The sequence below is a fragment of the Stigmatopora nigra genome, chromosome 22 (assembly GCF_051989575.1).
Source record: "Stigmatopora nigra isolate UIUO_SnigA chromosome 22, RoL_Snig_1.1, whole genome shotgun sequence".
NCBI classification, from domain to species: Eukaryota; Metazoa; Chordata; class Actinopteri; order Syngnathiformes; family Syngnathidae; genus Stigmatopora; species Stigmatopora nigra.
The window spans coordinates 2,854,665-2,881,009 of NC_135529.1; the positions used below are offsets into that span (position 1 = coordinate 2,854,665).

Sequence of the window (26,345 nt, forward strand, 5' to 3'; positions counted from 1 at the left end):
GAAAAATCCAATCAAAATTAAAATTGTTACATTTAGTTTCAACTAAAATTGAATATATTTTTTAAACAAATTCAGTACATTTATTTAAAAAAACAACACAATTTGCATCAGCTACAGTTTTTGTTACACCTTTTCAAGCAAATATTTCCAATTTAAGTATAGCAATTGATGGCACAAATATCAGCTCATACACTTCTCTCTAAACTGCCAATTTTACACTTTTCACACAGTAAAAGAAGATTATTATGTCTAACTGGCAAAAAAAGTAATTACATCTGCACAAGAACCACTAACTCACCAGTCCATCGCACCAATGCTCTCATAAGGCTGCTACACACTAGTTTATGTCAGGGATGAGAGGCTGAAAGTAGTACTTCAAGATCTCTCTTCTCTCACTATACGGTCTAAAAATGGCACTGTAGTAGCAAGAAGTCATGTGAAACATTCGAACAATAAAAATGTGGTATTCAATCTTTGTATTTGTGTGTGGACATGAATACTATTTGGCTGATGAACAAACTTGTGATGAGTGATGTATAACTTTGGCTACAAAGTCAGTTCTTTAAATTAAAACTATGTGGCATAATAAAAGTAAGTTGAATCTGCTGCTGTTGCATTTTGTCACGAGCAGCAATTACATAGTCGTACCTGTCATTGGTACAACCAATAAAACCCACATAATCGCACCACTCGGGTGGAAAGAAACATAACTGTTTTTTTTTTTTTGTTTTTTTTAGGGGTGGAGAATGGGGTTTTGGCAGGTAAGCTAACAATTGAATGTTTTTATGCTTCTCTCAGCTTTCTTCTTACGACACTCCAAGTCACAGCTCTAGTATTTTTCTCGGCATAATTGCTTGTTATTGGTGCATCATACAGCAGATAACATCCTTTTAGAGTTAATTATTTGGTGGAGCAATGTTGTGATTGCATCCTATTTTGTGCACACTGTATGTTTTACTTTGTTTTGAATTTTCGGGGGGGTTTTACTCCATTGGGAGCCCAGAAGGTCAACCCCTCAAAATGATTACAGAACAGAGCTGGCAGAGGTGGCGTCAAATCCCTTAGAAAGGTGTGCTTACACAGTCCTGAAATATGTGACATATTTCGAGCTGCTATGAGCACACAAGTGTCACACACAATATAAAGCGTGTTAGGAGTCACAACAACACCCTGTAAGCCTGTTGACGCCAATGTTGCCAACACAAGTATTTTACCCCAAAGCATAACTATGTGCCTCAGCTGATGTCAGTGTCTCCGCATTTGTGTGTGATCGAAAGAAAAGAAATAGAGTACATGATGGAAAATATGTGGAAAAAAATTCAAAGTGACTGCTGTGCCATTTTCCCAGGGCCATATGACATTTCTGCTGAGTGCTGGTCACAAATGGCGTTCGCCAGCGATGCACGTATGAAAGCCCCATTGACCCTGTCCGTCAATCTATCCGCCATCTGTGCTGACGCCTCAGTTCATAAGCAGTTTACCTTGCAAATTCAAGGCAAACGTCAAAAAATACATCATCCCGCCCACCATGTTTCATCAGGCTGAAAACATAAGGCATAAAGCAATGTTGCTTCTCTTGGCTATGATTTGAATTATAATGCAAATACAGTAATAACATGACATATGAGTGCCCTGAAATACGAGGAATGAGATATAGGTAAAATTCAGAGAAAATATTTGCCTTGAGACACAAGACAAATTTTCAGATATGAGACACCCAAGTGGCTGAGATGCAAGAGAATGCTTATGATTTCAGTATTTTTCGCCGCTTCTCCCTCATATATGGATCTCTACGAGTACTGTAGGCACTTTTTTGGCAGATGAGAACAAATTGATTTGTATTTAATTCCTTTCTATGAGAAACATTGATTTGAGATACGGGTAAATGGACATTTTGGAAATAGCATCGTTTTTAGACCAGAGAAAAACATTTACACAAATTGTGGACATCAAGGCACTTGAAGGTTTTATTCACAAAGTCAACTAAAGGGGGAAATGTGAAATCCTGTATAGCTTCCACCCACTGCTGAATATTAATCAGTTGATGTCCTCAGTAACAAGCTGGCATCGAAGCTAAACAGATGATGGATGAAGGACCAACTGGCTATTGCTCTCTCCTCATCCCTCCTTTTCAACGACGTACACTATTCTATTTATTAACGTTTTGGGTTATACTTCACTCCCACTATTTCTTACACTGTGGTTTGTATTAAATATGTCTAATATCGCTTTAGAAATATTATCTCTCTTTTCTGTGCTGCATTTTTCTTCTCCTGACTCTATCAAATTTGTGCTTAATTAGAAATGGCATTCTAATTGAAGAGGAAAGATCCACAAGTTAAGCCAATAATATAAAGTTGGCATTACGTTCCAATATTTACAGGAATACTTGTCGCCCACATCACGATTTGACCTCTACAGCCAATCGAAAGGCTTGACAGCATTTCACGTAGAAGAATTGAAGGCAACATTAAAAAAAATATCTGCCTTAAAATTCCCAACGACAGCAGTATATTACTTTAAAGACGTTTCCATCATGTTTTAGTTGCCTCACCCAGGGCCACAGATGACTCCCTGTGCCAAAGACAGAATTAAATCCCTTAAATCTATTCCCCCCTTGAGTACTTCTGCTCGAAATAACACTTTTTTGCTGTAATCCAATTCTAGCAAAGTAATATCTCATATTTCTTACTCACACAGACAATCAAGAAGTAGGCAGATGCCTTTGGGGCAAACTTGACGTAAAGAAATTAAAGTGAAGAGATTTTTTAAAAAAATGCTTAAGATGGACTTCACTGAGTTGACTGCATACCTGGAAAAAAATATTTGAATACTAAGGGGGTGCAGTCAGTTTTCTAAGAAAGCTTTTCTGCCTTAGCAAAATATATTTTTTGTAGAGAAACAAAATATACATGTTTTCAATATTGAATTAAAAACGATAGTTTAGTTATCACTGTTAATAGTTTTCTTCCATGCACTGCTCCCGTAAACATGGTGACCACAAGTGACCCCTTGGCTTATAGAATGGAAGAAACCAAAGAATAAAAAGGGCAAAATGATACTCATTGGAGCCGTTAAGGGTCTGACCTTTCATTGCAAAGACTGCCTATTTTATTATTCCTTTTTGCGAGTGATGACTCATTAGAGATGAGAGTTTACTGTGGCATGTGGAATTCTTGAGAGTGATCCCTGACGCATATTTCAATCTTTGTGGGCGCTATCTGTTCGGATACTGGGAGCGAGATAGAACATGAGTCAGAGCAGTAAACAATCTTGATTGGAGGACAGTTGAGACCAAGTTTGTGCAAACATGCAAAGCCTAACAGCATAATTAAGAAAAAGCACAGTACTTGTTTTGTCACACTGAAAGGCAAATTTCCAAGTGACCACTTTTGTCGACAGCTTACAAACATGTAAAATAACTTGATGGACCTTGTCCTAAGGCCCAAGCAGCTGCCTGTGTGCATTGCTGTGTTATGCTTGCATTTACATAGGCGTGTAATTGTTGAATTTAGCAGTGTGTTCATTCATTACTGATTGCTTACCTCCATGGTCCCTCTCCTCATCTCTCTACATTAGCTCTGACAGTAATGACTTGCCAGGCCTAACCTCTTAACTGGCCTGATACATGCCTGTGGCAAACTCACTCAGGCCACGCCGCTAAAATGGAAACATGCTTTCTTTCCCCCTTTGGCACCCTTGCGACCTTCTCTCTCAGACATTTCTGGCAGACTAACAAGAAATTCAACAGAATATTGAAGTGTAATTTGCATAACGTAAAATTTACCCATCAGGCACAACCTTTTATAACCTTTAATAACATGGGAAGTAAAATAATAACCCGTTCATATTTTCAAGACGGTCAAATCTGTTTTGGGCCTCAAGAGGTTCTTAAGAGTGTTGCAATGATCTTCTTTAGTATGTTATGTACTCTTTTGTCTTTACATAAACATAGCCGTTGACCTAAACAAAAAAAGAGAACATTCACCCATTTATTTTCCGAACCGCTTATCCATCATGGGATATAGAAAACAGTCCAAATTTAAACCGCTGTGCTCAAACAGAAGTTATATTCCCAATGAACAAATCAGTTTAAACAGAAAAATGTTGTCTTTTTGTCTGAAGCACAGTAGATTATATTTTTACGTTATCAGACATATGCTGCAGATTTGTGTGACATATTCACAAAGGACTGTTTTAGCCTCGCGAGCCCCTTTACCCTCAGTTTGTCCAGAGGGTGGAAAATATACACAAGTACAGCTATGTGATTCCTGACTGGACGGCAGAGATAAGCAAGCCCAAATAAATCTGCGCTCTTCCAAATGGGTTCCAGTGACAGTCCAAATAAAGAGGTTTTGGTTGGCCAACTAGATGACTGACATCTTGGTGCAGTTCCCGCCTCAATGAGCAGCAGATAAACCCCGGCTTAGACGACGCAATAATAGAGTCTAGCATGTACACATGGAGGCTGCGTGCTCAGAGTAAATTCGCATAAGAAGGCCACACTAGAAGATTTGAAACAGTAGCTATACAAATACAGCACTCTACAAAAACACCCTGGACATTTACTGATGAAATAAAAAACGTCAAGTTAATAATTCAAATATTTGACATATAATGATTGTATCTTCAGAAATATTAAAAGATTCTGTGCCTTCAGACTTAGATTACTTTATTCATTCTGTAAATACATGAATAAGTGTATATGTAATATGTTTTACTTTGGAAACCGCACACAAACTGAGGCTGGCACTGTCTACCTTTAATTGAACCTCATTCTCTGTAGTAGCTGGCGACCATACGGTCTCCTTGACCGTCTCTTTAACACCAACATAATTATTCATTACAATCTGCTAATTTGGAAAAGGTTGGTGTAAAGGGAATGAAAGGAATCCAAGATGGAAAGATGAAGGTATTTTATACAGGTTTAGACTGGAGAGATGTTATCTAATATCTAAGACTTCATCTGAGCTTGCAGACCCCAGTGCCTTATAAAACCTGGCACGGCAACTTGAAATCATTCCAATCCATTACTGGCTTCAAAGAAAAGTAATCCAAAAGAGGCCAAAGTCTTTCATTGACTCCTACTAGCACAACAATTCTACTCCCAATGCAAATATAAATTATCTTAAGACCTCATCATTTTCCTTGGCCAACTAGTATATGAATGAATGGAGTGCCTCTGCAAGATTAGCAGAATACAGTATTATTATTTCTTCAAGACACAATTAGTTTTAAACAATCGATCTTAATGATCAGTTAATCAATTAAAATATCCATCCTTTGCAATGTAAATCTTTCCATTTAAACAAAAGTAGAACATTTTGTGGGTCAAAATGTACTTTTTCTTAGGAATGGCATCAGGGATTGAATGAGCAAAGTCAATCAATGACAGGACTTTTAAACTACTACTTGCAATGTTCTTCTAAATGCCATCATTTGAGCAGAATCGGCCATCGAACCAGACTTAAGTGAAGGCATGCCATTACAGCTGCAGACATAAAACATTGAAACTGCTCCCATTTCCTGTTGAAGGACCTAAAGAAACGGCTGTGCACACAAATTACATGTGTAACGTAAACACATGCACCCCGAGCAATGCGTTATTCATTAATGAGGTTATTCTAATCAAACTAGCCATGCCTAACTGCTGAGCTAGCACCTCCTCGGGTCATTCCCCTCGTTACTTTTCACATTTTTATGCACGACTATGACTAATTACCTTTGCAGTTAGGCACAACGTACAGAAGATGAGATTATGTATTTGGTTCTATATATGTGTAATTCTGGAGGATGGTGGACATCTGCACTAGTCTTTGAACATTTTTTTCAGACACTGTACCTATGTAATACAAAAGTTGTTCAACAAAATAATTAGATAAGATATAACCAGAGATTGATGCTATATGATTGGAAATGGTGCCTTGGATGAGATAATGACATGGTATAAATTTGACATGAATCGATGCTAACACATACATGTGATTGGAAAATTTGAATAGTATACATTGGAGGAAATGCAAATATTATGTATTACTGAACTGTATTTCAAATCAATATACTTTGTATAATCACATTTGCTCAAGTGTGTTGTTACGAAAGTCCATGATAATTTAAAGATTCATCTTAATATGACACAAAAAATGTACACATTGGGTTTTGTAATACTAATATAAATAGGTTTGTGTCCTCAGATAGTTATATTGTTCTTAACCAGCCAAAAAATAATAATTTAACCCTTTAGTTAAATAAAAACAGTTTAGTAGTGTGATTCAGGGCTTGTAAGAGGCACAATAAGCTCTGCCTATTGGGGATGGTGACATATAATGATTTTACTGTCTGGAGTTTTGCTCTCCTAGTAATTCTAAGGCTTTTTTCTCTCCGTTGTTCAAGTCTTGTTCCAAATTTCAAAAGCATGCGTGATATGTTTGTTCTATTGATTTTCCATGACAGTGAATTCACATTCTTGTTCCTCTTTCTGGGACCTGTAATTGACTGCCAATCAGTCAAAGGTGTACCTTGCCTTGTTCCCAAAAGTCCAATGAGAAAAAATCCTTTGGCCAACTTTTCATGTATATATTTTTTTAAAAGCAAGAGACAGTTTCACAATTATGTCAACAAGACAATAGAAAGCTGTTTTTATTCCTGCCTACATTTTAAAATTCTAAAAAAAAACTGTTATTTACTTCATAAGAATAATTTGGTCTGCACCCAAAAATTTAACCTCATCTTCCCAGGCTGTGCTAAAATCTTAATTTGTTAATAAGTCTCCAGGGTAGCTCTAAACAGTATTTGTTTTTGTTTAGGTTCTGCTTTGGGGGAGATCGTAACATGTGGCACATTTTCCAGAACTCTGAGAAGTAGCCCTGGTGTACAAAAGCAATACAGGTAGGTTTCATTTGTTTTCCTTGTACAAACGGGTTCGGCGGCCGGTTATGAGCATGACAAAAATGTTTAAAATTTAATGAGTTAGCTTATGTTTTGCGGTGTGTTTGCCTTAAAATACATAATTAATGAAAGGATATAGGGCCTAAAGAGCTATAACTAAAGATCAATTGAAACTCTGTTGATTAAATATGTCAATACTAATTAAGTGTACTAATTCAAAAAACGGTTGTAATTTTTTTCTAATTTGAAAATAATTATATGCATGTTTTATATCTTAGATGCATGTATTATATCTTACATTATAGCATAATAACTGTTGGTTTTACTGCACTATACAGTGTGTATTATACCCAAGTACATAAGCATAGTGTATAATAAATAAAAATTAACTTGCATCACAGGCACATGGCTCAGTTTTCAAACTGAGTTTGCGAAACCATTCATTCTTGAGCGCCATTGCACTGACATGTATTATTCTAGACTGGCCGTCTAATCGCAGAATGTGTGTCCTTAAACATTAAGCAATCCGGGGGAAGGAAGCCCAGTTTTGATGGATGACATTGTGGCTTTGTGGCTGGTGTAAGAGGCCACCTCTTCATTTTCTACCTGCTTTTGTGAAGGATTGTCCATCTGGTCGATTTGAAGGCACTGATCCATCCTTGTCCTCAGCTGTGTTCCACATCAAACCCAAATGTCACTTTAACTTTGGCCCAGCACATGTCACTTAAGGGTGAGCATTTGCAAGCTTCATGCGGAGCGACCTCCATTGCACATTAAGACCCTGTTCTCCTGTTACCACTTATTCCCGTGGCCCTTTATGTCGGTGTATGTCCTTAAGAAATGCTAACAATGAATCACTAGGCTGGTCAGGTACACACACAAACACAGTGATAACAGAGTGTGCCACTCAGTGTGGCTGGAGATACAATTCTCCCCAGTTGGAGACTTTTCTAAAAACTCAACCCCTCTAGAGCTCAACCTCTTTTCTCTCCCATTGTATTCAGGGTCCTGTCTGTCTAATGGCCAAAAAGTCTCACAATTAACTTGTGATGCACCGTTATCATTTTTGAGCTCCCAATTCCAAGGGTAGGAGAATTCCCCACGACTCCTTGTTATAATAAGTGGTAGGGAAAATGAATGACTTGCAGAATGAACGGTGGGATAATGCCTCAACTGTGTGTATCAAGGAGAGGTGGATTCAAAATAAATAGAAAAAGATAGACAATTCAAAATCAGGTTTGTAAGATTTCTTATAAGAAACCACCATCACTGGTGAATTACTGTATAAAATAAATTTAAATGCTGACTTCCCAACCTGATGTTCACCTATTACATTACACTGTCCCAGCTCATAACCTTAGATTTTGAATATTGGTCAAAAGTCTCGTTTCACTCTAACTAAAATATTTAAAAGAGCAAACTATATTAATACCTCTCAGTCATTAAAACCAAATATTTAAAAAAGAATGTCTTTGAAGAGGTGCAATTCAAACTATATGATATGGCAATTTTCCAAATCCTAATAATCAGTAAACGTAGATTGAGTAATGGGAAGTTTCTCCTTTATGCTAAAAACGGCTTTGGCAGCTTTGTGAGCATCCTGATTTGTGGATAAAATAAAGTGGTGAAAATATGATACAGACATATTGCCCAGACCTTTAATGGATGCTCCCACTCACTAGTGAGTGGCCTTAAATACACACTTTGAGCCTGGCGGTCCCCACCTCAATCTGTGCAACATATTGTAACATATGGCCACTTTTTACGATGACTGTCCAGTTGCTTCCACCAGCCAATATCGGCTACTTTAGGAGTGAGGATACACCATCTGTCAAAAAATGAATCGCTGCTGTAGTTTAATATGATTTGGGGACATTTCAGAGGAAAACATTGCTCATAAAAAATGGTTAGAGATGGAAAATCAAGGTTTGGATAAGTATTTAGTATCAAACTGGGAAATTGTCATTGAGGTAATGTGTTTGGATAATTTGTTGCTGGCTAAGAAAGAGGTATATCTATCCATCTATATCTCAGCTGCAGTATTTTTAATGATTTACAAATAAAATTGATTTGAGGTACTGAAGATACTGAAGGTCTAATGAGAAGGCTTGGCAGGCATAGAGCTCTGCAGTGAAACCGTTTAACAAGTATCTCGAGGGTTTCTGAACACTTGCAAAACTTTTAGTGGCTGAGTTTTATAGGTGATGCTTGAAAGTCTTGAAATGAAAGACATTTAAAATTTCAATGCGTGTTTGCTTGTTGATAGAATTAGATGAATGATATGGCCAAGGATTTTCTATAACCATTGGAGATGAGCTCCAACTCAGTTGCTTATCTGGAAAGGGTGTTTGGATGGATGGATGAATGGATGCTTATTTCATCCATTTACTGTAAAATGATTTAAGGTTGTTGGTAAATATCAAACATTCAACAAATAGGTCCTTTATTTGGTTTTGTCATTTCTCCATGGGAATAATGTTGAGGAGATTATTTTAGGAAGTCATCAATTTGTGAATAACTTCTGTTACTTAGTAAGTTTTCTTTTCCAACAATGCCAATGATGTTGTGACCTGACCTACATGAGTTAAGGCTATTCTTGGAGTTCTATTTGTATGCGTGACGCCGCACCTACAGGGAGGCGAGGTAGTGTTCTCATCAGAAGACAGGACCACACGTACAGAAAAAATCCTAATTACCGTGAACAGAGTCGGGTCATCTGTGCCCTACCGGTGAGAATAGTTTGTCTCGCAGTTCGCATTACGCAGCATGTCTGTCAGCGCCTCATTATGCACACATCATTCATCGTCGAAACGAGGAAGTCAGTGTATAGGCACAGCTAATCTTGCATGAACTTTATATGCTCTTTGTATTCACATGACCAGGTCCAAGGAGGCCTCAACTGGCCCTGGTGCAAAATCTGCAGTCTTGTGGTCATTACTCATACACATTTGTACATTTCAATGGTTTACTTTTGGTGTTTAAGAAGTGTGGTGAACTGAATGTGCTTCATAGCAAATAGGACATTTGATATTTATTGTGATAACTATTGCTTTGCACAAATGACTGTGTAGCAATCAGATTTTTTTACCCTGTTAGACTGTGTTAAACCTCAAGTTGAACCCCAAACTTGAATCATTCCATTGGAAAGAAAAATATCTAGATATCACAAAACCTTTTTCTCTAAGGAAAAATAACTGGGGGGGAAACACACACAGACGAAATGAAGACACAGAAACTGATGCATTCTCTAAGTACAAATTGCCCGACCACACAAAAAAGATCCATAAATTGAAGCAAAACAATGAAGATTTGTCATTTTCACTGGCTATGTAAGCATTTCCTTATTCCAAGTATGATCGAAACCTATTAATAAAAGGTACAATTTAACAAAACATTTAATTATTTTCCAGAAAGTAGAAACAGTGTGTCCCGGACTAGTTTTAGCTGAAGCGCACACTGTATATTTTCATGAGTTAACTCTCACACTATAAATCAATTAGATGTATTGTTTTTGAAGTGGTCACATAGAATGATTCTGTTATTATTGACTTTTTATATAAGTCAGACCATCTGAAATGAATTCATACAAATTAATTGGTTGCATATGTAGTGAAATCCTTTGCAACGCTGTGCTCTCTTACTTTATGAGATTTTGAAATAATCCACTGCGATCAAACAAGTGATTACAAAGTTAAATAAATAATCCATTGTGTTTGATTGCAATTACTAAATCACCGTATGCTTTGGTGTGCCAGCGTGTTTTCATTTATTGCCTTTGTACATAATTGATTAGTAAATTTGAGGAGTAGTGCTGTTAATAATTCATGGGGAATTTTACATGCTGGGGAGTGAGTTATTGTGCTTTAGTAGACTTATTCATCTCAATATTGAATAATGAGCCCTGTGGCATAATGGCACGGAGAGTTTGTGGAGTTTTTTCGGGTATATTATCCTCAGATTCAAATTCACTTAGGTCTTGCAACTGATCCTTTCAAGTTGTCAACTTCTCTCCAATTTAAAACCCCAAAAAGCAACCTAATAAACATTAGCGAACAACACAGGTGCAATGGTTAAACTCCCCCGACACCACTATTTATCTGCTGTAAGTAAGCTATCTATACAGTAAGCTGTTATTTATGATGATGCCCGTGAGACTTATGGGATCTAAATAGCTTCTTGCTTATTATTGCCATAATGCGCATTAAAGCGATAAAGCCAGCTGTGCATAGGCCCACGGTGGGTTGGCTTATACATATTCACGAGGTTGAGAGAGTCAGAATTGCCTAGCTGTCAGTACATTAATACCTGATATATCTCACTCTGTCTCTTGTGAGAGATTAGAGCACTCATATGTGAGATGAGCTACTAAAATTTGCTCTGTACTCTAAAGTGCTATATGTCCACTTTCTCTACAAACAATTACACCAGACTAGACATTGACTTATTTGATCAAGTAAAAGTATTATGTGCATGAGGCAATGTAAACCTTGAACTAGTGGCCAGCCAATCTGCATGACACCTAAAGATCACCTTTAAAGGTCATAATCACAGAGACAGAAAATTTGGAGTGTTAAATCTCTCTTGCACACATTTTTTGGGATGTGGAAACATTACCAAAATACTGTTATAGTTAAAATCAGTTCAGGCGGGAGGGATTATTGGATATCTCCAAGAAATGATGTGGCAAGAAAGAGTAATTAGGTCACGGGTTTGGCTAGTTAAAAATATCTTAAATTCTATTATAGGCTAAATCATTCCTGGTGTCATAATGTTTATCAGTTAAGATACAGACTTTTTAATCCTAGATCAAAATCGGTTCCTATTAAAGAAAATAATACTAATCTAAAAAATATGTATATTTAATTAACCGTATATTGGTGCTCAATTTACAACAAAGCCTTTGTAAAGTAGAATTGACAAAATGTGCATAGATAAAGCAAATGGCTTTAATGCAAAAGTGTATCAACGAGGACTGTAATAGTTTGTTGCGGATCAATGAAGCACACTGTTATGAGCAACAACTACACCATAATTGGACAATGACAAACAAAGCATCGACTCCCATCATTAACAGTGTTTGTTACTGAATTAAATCTGAAAGTAAAATGGGGGCATCTTTAATTAAATGTAGGCTTAAATGAATAAATGAAAACTTTAAAATTACTGGGTCTTTTGTGGTTAGGCAATTTAACACAAAGATGAAACCGTCAAATATATTGAGCTATATATTGATTAATGTGTACTGTGTCTATACATAGGATTTAAAGGGTGATGGAAAAGCAACTCCCTATGATAATATACTTGACATTTATTCTTGTTTTAATGTCTTACTGCATTTTTGTGCATATTAATTTTTCTTTTCTAATTCTAACTAACAGGGTTGGACATTCTACCCTACAAGAACATGCCCACTTTGCGCCCAAGTGCAGAGATGTTAGAGAACGATGACAGATGAAGTGATATCTCCCCTGCCACTTCTAACTTTCTTCTTCTGCCCCATCTACCATCCAACTGAGGTGAAAACAATAAAGTGCAACTTCTCCACATTTCAATCTTACAGGAAAAGTTCTTCCCTCAGCAGCTGCTGTCGAAATACTTTATTGTATTATCGAACAGCGACTATTTATGGGGAGGGGAGTCATCAGTCTATAGGCTTCACACTTCATCAAGGTAGGATAACACAGAGCCAAACATAGTTTTTTTTACACTAGAAATTCAGTGCATAAATCCATTTGCAGTGCCTTTTGAGAACAGTTACTTGCTTTTTATAACTTCAAGTGTTCATCAACTAACGGTAGTTGTTGTATAGAAAATAATGCTTTTTTTCCCTAGATTTACAGTTAGATCTCAATCTAATAGAGTGACCACATCTTCCATAGCCATTTAGTGCCTCAGCTTCCCTGGAGGTAACATGTCAGCACTATTCAAGTGGGCCCACTTCTTGTCAAATGTCAAATAACTTCATGGGCGATACATTCAAGTCTCTTCACCTGTCACATTTCCCAATTTCATTTACACAAAATGGATTTACAGTAGGCTGGAAAACCATTCTGACGTTCACGATGGACAAATCACAGCACGCAAGATGAGACTTTGTGAGCGACGGTGAATCTTTTGACACACCTGGGAGTTTTGCGTTCTTGTCTTTATTGCAGTATATCCGATGAAGAGGCTACTGTAGGGAACTCTATGGCACTTTTATTCACAGTCATACTTTTTTCTGAACAATGTAAAGCATATTTCAATGTGCAACAGAGCCTCAAACTATGCATATATGCTCCGACTTTCTGTCAAAGGAAGTCAGAAGGAGATCTAACTGCACAAATCTTTTGAATGGACTTTTGGCAGTTGTTCCTTTTTCAAAAACAAGAAATCTAGATGACAAGACAGTGTGTAATCCTCTGTTTTTTTTCCACACAAAAATGGTAGTTGTTGGGATGCAGGACATTATTGTTTGACACTTCCACATTGACAAAAAGTAACAACATGAGTTTAGTCCATATACTTAACATTTGTGCTTCTGTGATTGGTTTCTCCAGATTACGTCAGTGCTTCAGCCCGACCACTAGCATTGGATCAACATTCACGCACACACTCATACCTAGGGGCAATTTAGAGTGTTCAACCAGCCTACCAAAACATGTTTTTGGGTTGTGGCAGGAAACTGAAATGCCTAAAGAAAACGTACGCTGAACTGAATTGTTCACATTGCAGGCCTTTTCCATTGTCCAGCTGTACATCCGGCATGGCAGACATATAAAAGATTTTATTTAACGTTTAAGCAACATTCTTTTTAGTAACATTTGGTTTAATGTAAATTTGCCCCACTTCCAGTGCAATTCCCATATAGTGAGAAAGAGCACTGTACTGCACCTTTTATAATACCCAAGAGCTTTTATGTCATATTTTTGTTTTAAAAAAATATCCCTTACTTATCTATCTGTGTTGTTCTGTGTTGTTCAGTGAAGTCGCAAGCGCTGAACCTTGTAGTCCCAAAGTGCCTCATTAGCTGTTGCCATTTCAGCTCTTCTCTCTGTGTTAATCACCTTAGTCGATCACTTCTGTCCAATCAGTACCATGTTGGTGATTAAAAGCGAAAAGGCCTATCTTGTGAGCACTTGCACGTGCAGGCATTTAGTTGGGGTGTCGATTAGAGGGGCAGCAGGTGGGACAAATAAATGTTATCGAGGAAAAAAATATATATAGTGTATATATATATATATGTTTATAATTTTTTTAAAGCTTAATTTCAATCTTAAAGGAAGACCCTTTCTGTTCCCATATCTAAATTGAGAATGTGAGCTCTTAATCAAACATGTACTTTTTTTTTTTTTATCTCTAAACACTCAACTTTGTAGGAGCACCACACGGTTATCTCCTACAGAAGCACACGCGCCGTGCTGGTCAAGGGCAGTTCTCTGACTTTATCCATGATCACAGAGCTTTCCTCAGCAAACGCAGCTGACCCTCAGTGTAAATGTAGATGAGCGAACAGCTCATGCCAAGTCCATCACATGACCTTTGCTCTCACTGGCTCAACAGCATAAATTATTGTTTTAGATATTGTTTTTCCCTGTGCTATTTCAATGATATTTATTTGTTTTGCTTCTTGCATCTCATTCTCTCAATATAGCTATACAATGTAGAGGAAGCCTTTTCTTAAAAATAATGACCATGTATAGTAATGCTTTTATTTCTTAAAAATGAACATGTATAGAAAGGTTATACATGTTATACATGGGCATATTTTCAAGAAAACTAAGTCTTAGTATACATGGTCTTTTTTTAAGAATAAGAATCCTTACTATTCATGGTCATTTATTTAAATAAATAAATTTTAAAAAAGCCTCCTAGGCAGCCCAGCGGCTCGGTGACCCATGTGGTTAGTGTGTCGCCCTCACAGATCTGGGGTCCTGGATTCAAATCCAGGTCACATCCACCTGTTTGGAGTTTGCATGTTCTCCCCGGACCTGCATAGGTTTTCTTCAGGCACTCCGTTTTCCTCCCACATTCCAAAAACATGCATGGTAGTTCTGATCAGACACTCTATAAGTATAATATACATGGTCATTTCTGTAAAGAAAGGGGAATTTTTTTCCCTAACTTCCATTCACTTGCCTCCCATTCACCTACATTTCTTCTGAAGTGATACGCACGTTCTCCCATAATTTGTCAGAGTACACTAACCTTTCACAGTGCAATGTGATAATGATGAGTTTAATGTCATGGTGTGACACCATAGGGCAATTGCTGGCAATTGGAGACATGATTAAATGAAATAACTTTTCCTTGTCCAATTATGAGTGCCAGCACAATGACAAAATCCATCATATTTGACAGTGCCAGGCGTTGATGTTTGATTAAAGGACTCGGCCTACTACGCATGACGTTGGGATGTACCCAAAGAAAATTCATACAGGGAGGCAGAGGACATGCAAACTCCACGTAGGAAGAACAAAGCCTGTAATTGAACCCTTGATTTCAGATCTGCAGGGCGAACATGCTGATCACTATTCCATTGTGCTGCCCTTTTCATGCACATACCGCGTATCCTCGAAAGGGTTGCAGGGGTTGCTGGAGCCTAACCCAGCTCACTTCAGGCGAAAAGAAGACAACAACCTAGACTGGTCACCAGTTAGCCGTAGGACAGACAGACAGAGTCAAACGGCCCTCCTAAACCACTCACTAACGAACCATTTCACCTCATTCTCATTCACCCCTGTAGATATTTGTCTAAATACAGCATAATAATGAACTAAACGTGCATATACCTGCAGAATACCAATGCAAGCACAGGGTAAACAACAAAAAACTCAGAAAGGAAGACCTAATTGTTGTTTGGGGGGGGAAAATCTGACATGCAATAGGATTTTTTTCCCACGCATTACCGGTCTTCATTTAGGAAACAGTTAGTTTGGGAAACAAAGACCTGCAGAAAGTCCCAATCATAATTTCCATTGGGCCCATGTAGGCTCTCCAGTTCTGAATTTAATCTATTAATCAATTTCTGTAACTGTACTTGTGCAAGCAGTGGTCTGTTGTCTGAAAGTAGCTCAAGTACCATGAGTGTGATCTTGATTTTTTTTTCTATATATGTTTTCATTGCAAGCTCTTAAGAATAGATCGAAAAGAGGGCTGAATAACTTAAGCCTGGTAAGCTATACACAAAAAGAACGGTTGAATGAAGAGAAGGTGTGTGGAAAATGTGTCTGCCAGAGCGTAAAATTAGCAATTACATTGGGTGTCATCAGTAATGACAATTTCAGCCCAGATAGAGCGGGTTAATGTCCAATGCTCAGACTGTAATTCGACCGTTCCACCTGTGTTCAGTCACTGAGCCTGTGTGCAGCGCAACTCGACTGGAAAAACAACACCCCACACAGATAAGCCAAGATGGTCGCCATCTGCTGGGAAAACTTACAAGGGCAATATATATTTTTAGGACCCATGTTGACCTTGATTATGACACAGCACATTTGTAGTCTTGTGACCATGCCTGTGTACATCCGAGGGATATTGTTTTTGTAGGGTTCTCAACTTGAATAAAAATGAAAATGGTTGCGAATGAGCTTGAGTGGGTGTGGGGGTGTGGGAGTGTGTGCATGGGTATGCATTTGTTTGTGTGAATGTTTATTTGTGTTAACTGATTTAGGGTATCCGCCACCTACTGCCCTTAATTAGCTCGGATATCACCTACAACCATCCACAAATACTATTAATATTTTTTATTCTATACGTACATACGTATATGTTTTTTTATATACTTGTGTACTACACATGGAGACACCCAAATCCCCCCAAAAGATCTACGATATCAAATGATAGAACTCACCAAAATGACAGTTTCCCAAAGCACATTCTTTCCAAAAGTTCAGTCAAAGTTGATCATTGCATTCAGTCAAGCTTCATTAAATTATGGTTAAAGGTTTGTTTTCTAAGAGTTGAAAATATGCTGACATTCTAGAAACTTTCTACAATTTACACAAGTACCTTGTTATCAGTCAATACGGTTCTGTTGATTTGGTTTAATTATCTTGCATTTTCCATGAAGAAAAGAAAGAACCATCTGTCCTTTTCAAAAGAACCTCTTATCAAAATCCCTACACCTTCATTTATCAACACAGCGTCACATGCATCCCAATGATGACAAGAATGCAAATTAGTAGGATAGACACTCAATGGCCCTTTGTAAATAATTTACTGTGTTGTTTTGTTGGAAATTGAGACAACATTATTCCCCCCTTGGCCATGTTCGACAGAAACATTCATCCTGGAAGCACCCAGCAAATGCATCACTTTTATTCCAAGCTCCTACTCAACAAGATGGTGTTGTTTGTGTTGTAACATGATACATTGCAATGCTTGAATTCCATATGGTAAAGACTGTAAATATGATGTATTAGCTATGATCTACTGACCAAATTTAGAATTATTCAGATCTTTTTTTATTGAGCATTGATGAGTTAAATGTTATCCAGAAGTCACAGAAACATTGGAAAAAGAAAGTCCACGCCCCACAAACCAAAAAAAAAAAAAGATTTACAATTCTAAATATGTGTTTAACATCTATCGGGATGTACATATGAATTATATGGGTAAATGTCTGTTTTTTTTTTAAAAAAAGGGCAGACTACATCAATAAACTTTAGTGTATTTGTGTCTTCTTGTGGATTTATCGCTTACCCTTTATTTTCCTTGCAAGGAGCTGTCCAAGGTAGCTCAAGCCAGGGTGCTGAAAAAAGCATGGGATCAATAAAAGTTTTAGATCATCTGCAATGTTTGATAATTTGTAGACTTGCATTTTGAATCTCATGTTGGAGATTTATTTTTTTACTTTAAAAAAGATCAATATATAAGATTTGTAGCCAAGTAAACGCTATATATCGGTGTGTATTTTTTGTTGTTATCATTTGTCTTCATTGATCGAACGCATTTCAATTGCATAACTTTGGCTTATTTCAGATTTTCTGACTGTTTGTAAAAGTTAGAGGAGAGTTTGGTTGCTAATTGTTCTTCATTTTTCAACAAATGATATTTAATTTAATTTTTTGAGCTAATATTAGTGTTTGGCGTGTTTTATTTATCACTGCTAACAGCAGCGATCAGGACATTATTCGTTTTATATGACGGATATTTCGATAGTAAGGGGCAAATGTAATTTCGATTTATGTGGAAATTTGGGTTACATCAGTGATGATAAAACAAAACCATCGAGTTTATTGTCATAATTATACAGCAGATGGGTCATTTTTGAGGGACACATTTAAAATGGGAATAGATGACATTTACTGTTGATTCTCTCTCAGTGACATTCGGCCTAATGGCTTAGTACATAAAAGTGATCGTGACAGTGATTATGACGATTTTCATTTCTGTTATGATGAGCCTAATTTGAACTCTTTAAATGATTCCATTTTATTACATTGAATTGATTAGAAATCAGATTTTTACGACACTCATAACAATTTAGAAATGACAAGGGCAAGTATTGTGAGTAATATATGACTTCTTGCTATAGCAATTTTAGAACTAAATTACTGTAGAATCATAGAATCCATAGAAGCCTTTATAGGGTTAGCTGTACACCTCATTGTTACACCGCACATTATGATGAATCAGAAGATTGTTAATAATCCCGATCTGGGGGAAAAAAGTCACATTCACTGGGATAATGATGATAATGTGTCTGTGGGCGCCCAGTATTATTACTTACTCACATGTGGAGGATGAAGGATCTCTGCTGGATGTGTCTCTCTGAAGCCTCTTTATGATAGACGACATCCATTGTTTTAATGATCATGTAGATTCTAACGGGGAAAGTGCAATTGGAATTCTCACAAGGACGTTTTGGTTCAACTTGAATGTACTCAGGCCTTTGTGCAGTTGTTTGTACGTGTGTGTATGTGTGTGTTTGTGCAGAGGGGGGGCTTAAGTGTTTGCGGTGGTGTGAGTGTGCTTAGAATTTGTGGAGGCAGGCTTTGTTACTAATGCCATTTTCCTGCAATAAAACATTGATAATAATTATAGAGATGTCAACGATATCAACTGTCTAGAGATGATGGGTCGAATTAGTGTCGTCGCCTCGTGTGGGTGCAGATAATTCAGCCAAGGCATGTAGAATCAGAGCTTTGAAAACTCCGATAATATCCGATTTGACAAATAGACCGTGGCAGGCACAATGTGACATTGGCATCAGCACAGTTAAGATGCCGTCTCACAGCTTAAGCTGTGCTCTAAATATGAAGTCTTAACTAAATCTCTCAGTTTATCTGATACCAGACAAAGTGCATGTCATCACAATGTTCATAATGTGCAATACTACTGTATTTTAAAGGATTAAAGCCCAACCAAAAAGTATATACACCTTCCCCCACAGACGTTATGATGAATACAATGTATTTTTTTTAAGTATGAAAGCCCATTCAACACGTATTTACAGCCCCGCCCTCGCCCCACTCATTGACCAATGCATGTTATTATGAAAACAATAATTTTTCTTTTAAATATTAAAGTCCAACCAAAAAGCATTTACAGCCCATCCACACAAACATATACTGACTAATGCACGTAATTATTATTTTTTTTATGTGTCCTTTTTTAATAGGCGTGGCCGAAGCCAGAGTTCAAATAGCCGACTTCAAACGCCAGACAGGTGATGATCCCGGAAGGAAGACGGGTGTGCGTGCGTGCACTGCAGAGCAGCTCAAAAGTGACGATTTGCCGACGAAATCCTGCCAAACTTCTCACAGGACGATGCTGCACATTTGGTACATTGTCGTTTGGGGATTTCGAAGCCCCAGTTCTCGTCTCAAGAGTGATTCGTTGACGCGATGTAGCCCCATGTGTGTGCAGACAGCAAAATGTTTGCAAACAAATTGGCTGCATTGCGTTTCCGATCGCTCTCTGTTTAAAACGTAATTATTCCTTTTTGTGTTTCAGTCCCTCAACGAGCACAGACTGCTGGGAAACAACAAGAATTTGGCCAAAACGACCAGAAAGGAGCAGCTTGTCGACGCCATAACAAAGTGAGTCATTTTTTAATAGTTCCGATCTTCTCTATCCGTATAATCTTTAAACGCCTGCGTTCAGTGTTCAGGGCTTTGCGCAATTGGCTCGATTTCCATTATGATACATTCAAATTGTTTTTAAAAACAAAAACTGTGGGTAATTCACCCACACAAATGCCATTAGTGGATGTGTAAGGAATAAACAGTAATCCCTCGATTATCGCGGTTAATGTAGACCAGACCTGTCTGTGATAAATGATAAACTGTAAAGTAGGCTCATCCCTATTGAAGTAAATCTAAAAAAAAATACTGTAGTGGCAAGTGAAGGAGTAACTCCCGCTTGAGTTTCTGTGACTTTTCACATCTTTCTGAACTTACAAAAAAATCTGCCATGTAGTGGAACTGAACATAAATAAATTATAAACTTTCAGCCCCTTAACTTTTTTAAAGACCTCAGGGCTTGGACCTTTTTTTCCATATTAGTTTTAAATGTAGTTTTGACAAAATAGATTTATTTAACAATAGTGCTGGTGTCATTTTTGACTCGTTTAAACATAATGAGAAAACAAACTCTTTGTGTATTTTTTTTAAGAATGAATGGATTTGAAATAATCAACTGAAAACTTGAGGCAGAAGTGGGATTTATTTTAATGTTGTAGTGTCCAGTGTTTTCAAATTTCCCACCATGTGATCAAGATCCTGATATAGTTTCGTGGAGGAAAACGGACTGATCGTTTTTTAGTCTTTACTGCAGACTGTCTAATTTGCCTTTTGATGTTTCATAGAAAAAAGCTAAATGTAGGAGGTAGTTTAGTCAAATTTTGATGTTCGGCGCTAGTCTTTACTTTAATCTATTGTGCCTTCACTCCTTTTTTGGTCTCCTGCCTATGTTGAGATTGGTTCTGCCAGAGCCTATCTTGACATAGGCAGGAAACCTGCTCCCCTTGGCTGGAATTCTGAAAAACAAAAAATCATTTTCAAGGTCTTACCTTTTATATTGAAAAAAACTCATAGATTTGTTCTGCCTGAGCATATGAGTTTTTTCAAAATAAAAGGTAAGACCTTGTGAATGTTTTATTTTTCATAATTCCACTCATGGGGGACCAGGTTTCATGCCTGAGCCTATCTCCACATAGGTGGGAAACCTGAAAAACAAAAATAAAACATTTCCAAGGTCTTGCCTTTATTTTGAAAAAAACTCATAGATGTGTTCTGCCTGAGCATATCTATGAGTTTATTTCAAAATAAAAGGTAAGACCTTGTGAATGTTTTATTTGTCAGAATTCCACCCATGGGGGACTTGGTTTCATGCCTTTCAAAATAAAAGATAAGCTTTTCTCAGTTTTTTTCAGAATCCACCAGAGGGGACCTGGTTTCTGCATATGAACAGATAGCCTCAGGAGCCCCCAATCTATGAAGTTTTTCAAAATAAAAGGTGAGCCTTTCTCAATGTTTTTTTATTTAACTGTGTACTGACTCCTTTTTTTTGTTTTTCAGAATCTTCCAGAGGGGACCTGGTTTCTGCATATGAACAGATAGCCTCAGGAGCTCTCAATCTATGAAGTTTTTCAAAATAAAAGGTGAGCCCTTCTCATTGTTTTTTTTAACTAACTGTACTAACCCCCCCCCTTTTTTTCTGTTTTCCAGAATTCCACCAGGGGGTGGAGAAGATTCAATTTTTTACGATGCTGGAGCACCAACGGGAACCAGTCTATGAAGTTTTTCAAAATAAAAGGTGAGCCCTTCTCATTGTTTTTTTAACTAACTGTACTAACCCCCCCCTTTTTTCAGTTTGCCAGAATTCCACCAGGGGGTGGAGAAGATTCGATTTTTTACGATGCTGGAGCACCAACGGGAACCAATCTACAAACTTTTTCAAAATAAAAGCTGATTTCCTGTTTTTCCAGATTTCCTGCTGGTGACTAGAGGAATTACTTCATTTTATTCAAGTTTTTCAAAATAAAAGCTTTGAAATGTAAACATGTGTTGGTCTTTATCTAACAAAAAAATGCAAGTTACAATCAAAGTTTAAATTTTTTTATTTACAAGTAAACATTTTAACTTCAGCATACATAAGAAAACATTTGTATATTAATGCAAACATTTAGAAAAAGGGGGATAAACACTTAGAAAAAAAATTTAAAAAAAGGGGGGGATAAACACTTAGAAAAAAAATTAAAAAAAAGGGGGGATAAACACTTAGAAAAAAAATTAAAAAAAAGGGGGGATAAACACTTAGAAAAAAAATAAAAAAAAGGGGGGATAAACACTTAGAAAAAAAATGTAAAAAAGGGGGGGATAAACAGTTAGAAAACAAAAATGACCGAAAAGCAGGGGGGGAAAGTTATTCTGGAATATACATGAGAAATTCTTATAATATATTAGGGGGGAAATGATGGGAATAAACACATGGATAAAAATGCTGGAGATAATATCCATGGGACATATATAATAGAGTGGTATATACACAGGAAATATGTAATCTTAGGCAAAAAAGCTAGATGAATAAACACTTAGAAAATAAAATCTGGGGGGTTGTACACTTGGATAAAAATGGGAAAATACTGGAGGAACAAACACTTAGGTAAATATACGTAGAACTTCTGCTCCAGCATTAATTGAGATCCTCTTTACCTTAAAGATTTGGTCAAAAAGCAGTGGGAATGAATGGCCAGTGAAACATGACGATTTAGGCTTTTATTTGATTTGGATTTTCAGAAGTACAGAGACACCATATGATTCAAGTGGGCAACTTGTGAGGAAGATCTCTCAGGCCTGTTGCATGCAAAAAAAATAGCAAAAGTTAGAATATATAAACTGGAGATTCAACTTTTTAGAAGGGGTGGAGTTTTACCTTGATCTGGCCCAGTAATCTCAAGAGTGCTCCTGGCATGCTAGAAGAGCTGCATCTTGGTGCTAAACGGAAAATTATCACACAAAAAAAGCACAAGTTAGGATAAATGGAGATTCAACAGATAGGCTTAGTTGTTTCTTGGGGAAAGTAGTTTTATCTTGATGCTAAACAGGGAACACTTGATTCAACCAACATATTTGGGGGTTGCCAAACAATTATGGGATAGAGCAATATTACAAGAAATGTAATAAACGATCAAGATAAAGAATGAAAATAAGTTAGCGAGTGCTATTTCCCCTTTTCCAGACAAGGCAATTAAATATACAGACTGAGGTTAACAGCTTGGACAAGGGTGTCAAACTCGGGTTGGTTCGCTGGCTGCAATAAGGTCAACTTGATTTTACATGAGCTGTACTATTTTTGAAATATTTAGATATTTTTTTTCTATTTAAATTGGATTGAAAAACTGCATCGAAAGCCCTAAATATTCAGTTTTATTATAGATCTAAAACAAATGTTAGAGCTTTTTTTTCTTCATGGGAGAAAATATCTTGTAATAATTTGTTTTTCATTTCAAAAGGAAACAAAATATTTTGGGGAAAATGTTCAATATTAGCGTGGAATACAATTTTTAAAATACATTTATTTTTAGATTTTACAATATGCTTTTTTAACTTAAAAACACAAAAAGTAAAAAATGGGTTAAAAAATACAATTACTGATTTAAAAAAGGGGAAGATGGTCATATAATATACATGTACAATCTTCATTGAAATTTGATCCTAACAGAAAGTCAGCACTCATGATTTACTTTCTCAGGCCGCACAAAATGACAGTGGGCCAGATTTGGCCCCCGGGCCGCAACTTTGACACCAGTGAGCTAGGCGGAAGTGGTCTTAAATTTTGTATACGTGTTTTTTTTGTAAAAACAGAACAATTACAAATCGGGAACGGGTGTTTCGCACTCAGAATGAAAACGATTACATACAAAACAACAGGAACTAAGTCATGCCCCTGGATGTCATTCTAGAGTGAAAACTTAGCCAGGAAACTGTCGGTTGATACCTGGCATTGTTTGATTAAATTGAAAGTCTTGCTACACGACCCAACAATGGAAAGAAAACGGAGTACGTGCTTTTTAAGTCAAATCGTGACGCTGACACTAATGCTGACTGGTAACATGATGTGGCACAAAGCCGGTCGAGAAAAGAAGCCCATACTTAAATTGTCGACGGTGTGTTAAACCTGGCATTAAACTAAAAGATTTGTTGGCGTTTTGGGCTCAACTAATTGCTGAAAAAATCTCCCGATCGCGTGATAAAAACGTATTTAGGCCAGTGAATTGCTTGACTTCTTACCTGTCGGCGTGCGCGTCCAGCGTTCCAAAAGGAAGTGTTACTGCGCATGCACTTCATTAAATCCGCTCCGTCGACAATGGGCGTAACCACGCCCATATTGTCCCGTCACATTGAAACCCGTCTATGTTTAGAAGATGACGAAGAATAGTCGCGAGTTTAGGGAAAGTGCTAGGACTATGACTTTTTCCATTCTCACTGTCACTGATTCGTTAGGGCCACCTTCTCTCAACTTATGATTCCTGCCATCTGCAGATTCTCTCCATCCTTATTACTATGCTTTGCCCCCACTGGCCCATTCCTCCTCGCATCTCCCCTGGGGATTAGTTGGCTAAACGCAGGGAGGCGCTCAGTAGCATATGAGAGACGACTCCTCCGTGGATCATAAATTCGCTGGTGATTGAGGGGAGCAACGCCAGGCTCCTACTGAGCAAGCAGACAATCTGAGGCACTGCTGCGAACAGAGTGACCTCAAAGTGACATTAAAGCAACCTTGAAAGTGGACTTAGTGTGACAGAGCTCTTGCTGTAACAAGATGATAAGGCTCCAGATTAACCGATGCGACAGCCGAGGATAACACCATCTCATCGGAGATACGGGAAATAATCGAAGGCACAAGCTCTCATTCAGATTCATGTTGAGAGTCAAAATGTTTGTTTAGCTGAGGCATCAAGCCATTTACTTCAGGTTGAAATACACTCCAGAGGCAGGGGTGTCAAACATACGGCCCGCGGGCCGGATCCGGCCCGTCTGGTGGTTTGGTACGGCCCGGGGAAGAAAGCTGCATTGTATAAAAAAAATGAATTGTATTATCTTCTAGGGGGCGCAGTGTTTTAGTAAGAGCAGAAAACATGAATTGACATTTATTTATATTCTTATGTTATTCTCTTGTTCATATTATATTGTTCATAATGTAAAAGGAGAATTCTTTTAATAAACATTTTGATAATTTACTCATTCTTTGCACTAATTATTAGTATTAGTGACTAATACAAAGGAAAAAGGTGGGCTTATTGTTAGTTCTATGTAATTTTGCAATGGGTTTCAAACAATCTTTTGTCAACTATCAAAGTTATTGAAGTTAGAATTGAGCGTTGCTCCCTTTTATTGAGGGTTAGGACTACTACTAGTTTTGATGTTTCTTTTTTTGCTGATCAAAATACCAATTATTGGAATCTTCTGAGTAAGCCTGCAAGCCTGCCTTCACAGATGTGATGCCCTTGCCTCCCTTCTGTCACACTACTCAGATGCCAATGACATATACTGAGCCAAAAATACATGTCTGCTGTGTAAAACCTATTCATCAAGTGTGTCAAACCCAGAGTGCAGGCTGTAAAGTTCCCAATTTAAACTCATGTGGGACATACTAGAATATATGTGTGTCTTAATCGGATGTAATTAATTTAGCAAACTGTCAATTACGATTGACTGAAACAAGAATTCGGTGATCAGACAACATGAACTTGGAGAAAAGGGAAAAGGTACCGGCAAAGAACTGATGAAGACAAACCTGCGACATGGTCAATCTCTGGGTGGTTTAAGTAGGTCATTGATGGTGATGAGCCACACCAAGTTCTGGATCTGTGATTGGGAGACAGATGCATCCACCACCTGTTTAGCCCTGGGCCTGACACTGGCCAGCAAGTATACTGCTAAACTTTGTCAACAGGCGATCCTACGTGTGAGTGCTAGAACTGCTTAACTAAACTGCCTTTCTCCCAGCCAGAGACCGGCCAAAACGAAGGTGTGGTAACACGCTGGTAGCCGGGGATGGTCCAGCATGGTGTACCGAAGTCCCGGGGAATCCAAAAGACCACTTTGCTGTCTAACAGCAGTGCCTACATGTGGTAGATGTTACTTTTCCTTTCTAATCCTTGTTTAGTAATACTCTGTCTCAATGCTATGGTGTATTAGAATATATAATGAGTAATAAATTACTTTTTATATACTGGCATAGATGTGTACAGTATGTTCATTAAGTATATTGCACAAATAAGTCTTGTGACCTAGTTAAAGTTGAACACTACTTTAGAAGAAACACAAAAGCTATCATCACAACCAGTTAAAGTGTGTTAACCAGTAAAATACTGCAATGATTAGCAAGCAAACAAAGAGAAGTATTCCTTGCAAAGAATGTATAGGACTTGAGCAAATGTTATTTTTGTGTGCACATAATGAAATTGGGTTATAGGAATGGAAAAGGCAGGAATATTAAGTGATTTGTGAAGCATTACCAACACT

General features: G+C 37.5%; 1 protein-coding gene and 1 long non-coding RNA gene across 3 annotated transcripts in view; one reads left to right on the forward strand and one right to left on the reverse strand.

Annotated features, from left to right (window-relative positions):
• Positions 1 to 21,875, forward strand: part of LOC144215626 (uncharacterized) — a 32,637-nt gene extending 10,762 nt beyond the window's left edge. The window contains exons 3-10 of one of the 2 annotated variants that reach the window (XM_077744679.1): positions 6,807 to 6,888; positions 12,267 to 12,404; positions 19,493 to 19,655; positions 19,828 to 19,913; positions 21,238 to 21,330; positions 21,393 to 21,475; positions 21,543 to 21,630; positions 21,687 to 21,875. In XM_077744679.1, coding sequence (XP_077600805.1) covers positions 6,807 to 6,888; positions 12,267 to 12,336 — 152 coding nt within the window. In that variant the 3' untranslated portion in view covers positions 12,337 to 12,404; positions 19,493 to 19,655; positions 19,828 to 19,913; ... (2 more) ...; positions 21,543 to 21,630; positions 21,687 to 21,875. Of the gene's footprint in view, positions 1 to 6,806; positions 6,889 to 12,266; positions 12,405 to 12,466; positions 12,559 to 19,492; positions 19,656 to 19,827; positions 19,914 to 21,237; positions 21,331 to 21,392; positions 21,476 to 21,542; positions 21,631 to 21,686 lie in introns of those variants that run through there. The other variant, XM_077744680.1, reaches the window with a different exon arrangement.
• Positions 21,876 to 22,577: 702 nt separating this feature from the next.
• On the reverse strand, positions 22,578 to 24,376 carry LOC144215734 (uncharacterized). Its single transcript, XR_013330487.1, has 3 exons — positions 24,108 to 24,376; positions 22,750 to 22,811; positions 22,578 to 22,670 (listed from the first exon to the last, which is right to left on the reverse strand). It is a non-coding gene; the product is annotated as an uncharacterized LOC144215734 (long non-coding RNA).
• Positions 24,377 to 26,345: the final 1,969 nt, after the last annotated feature.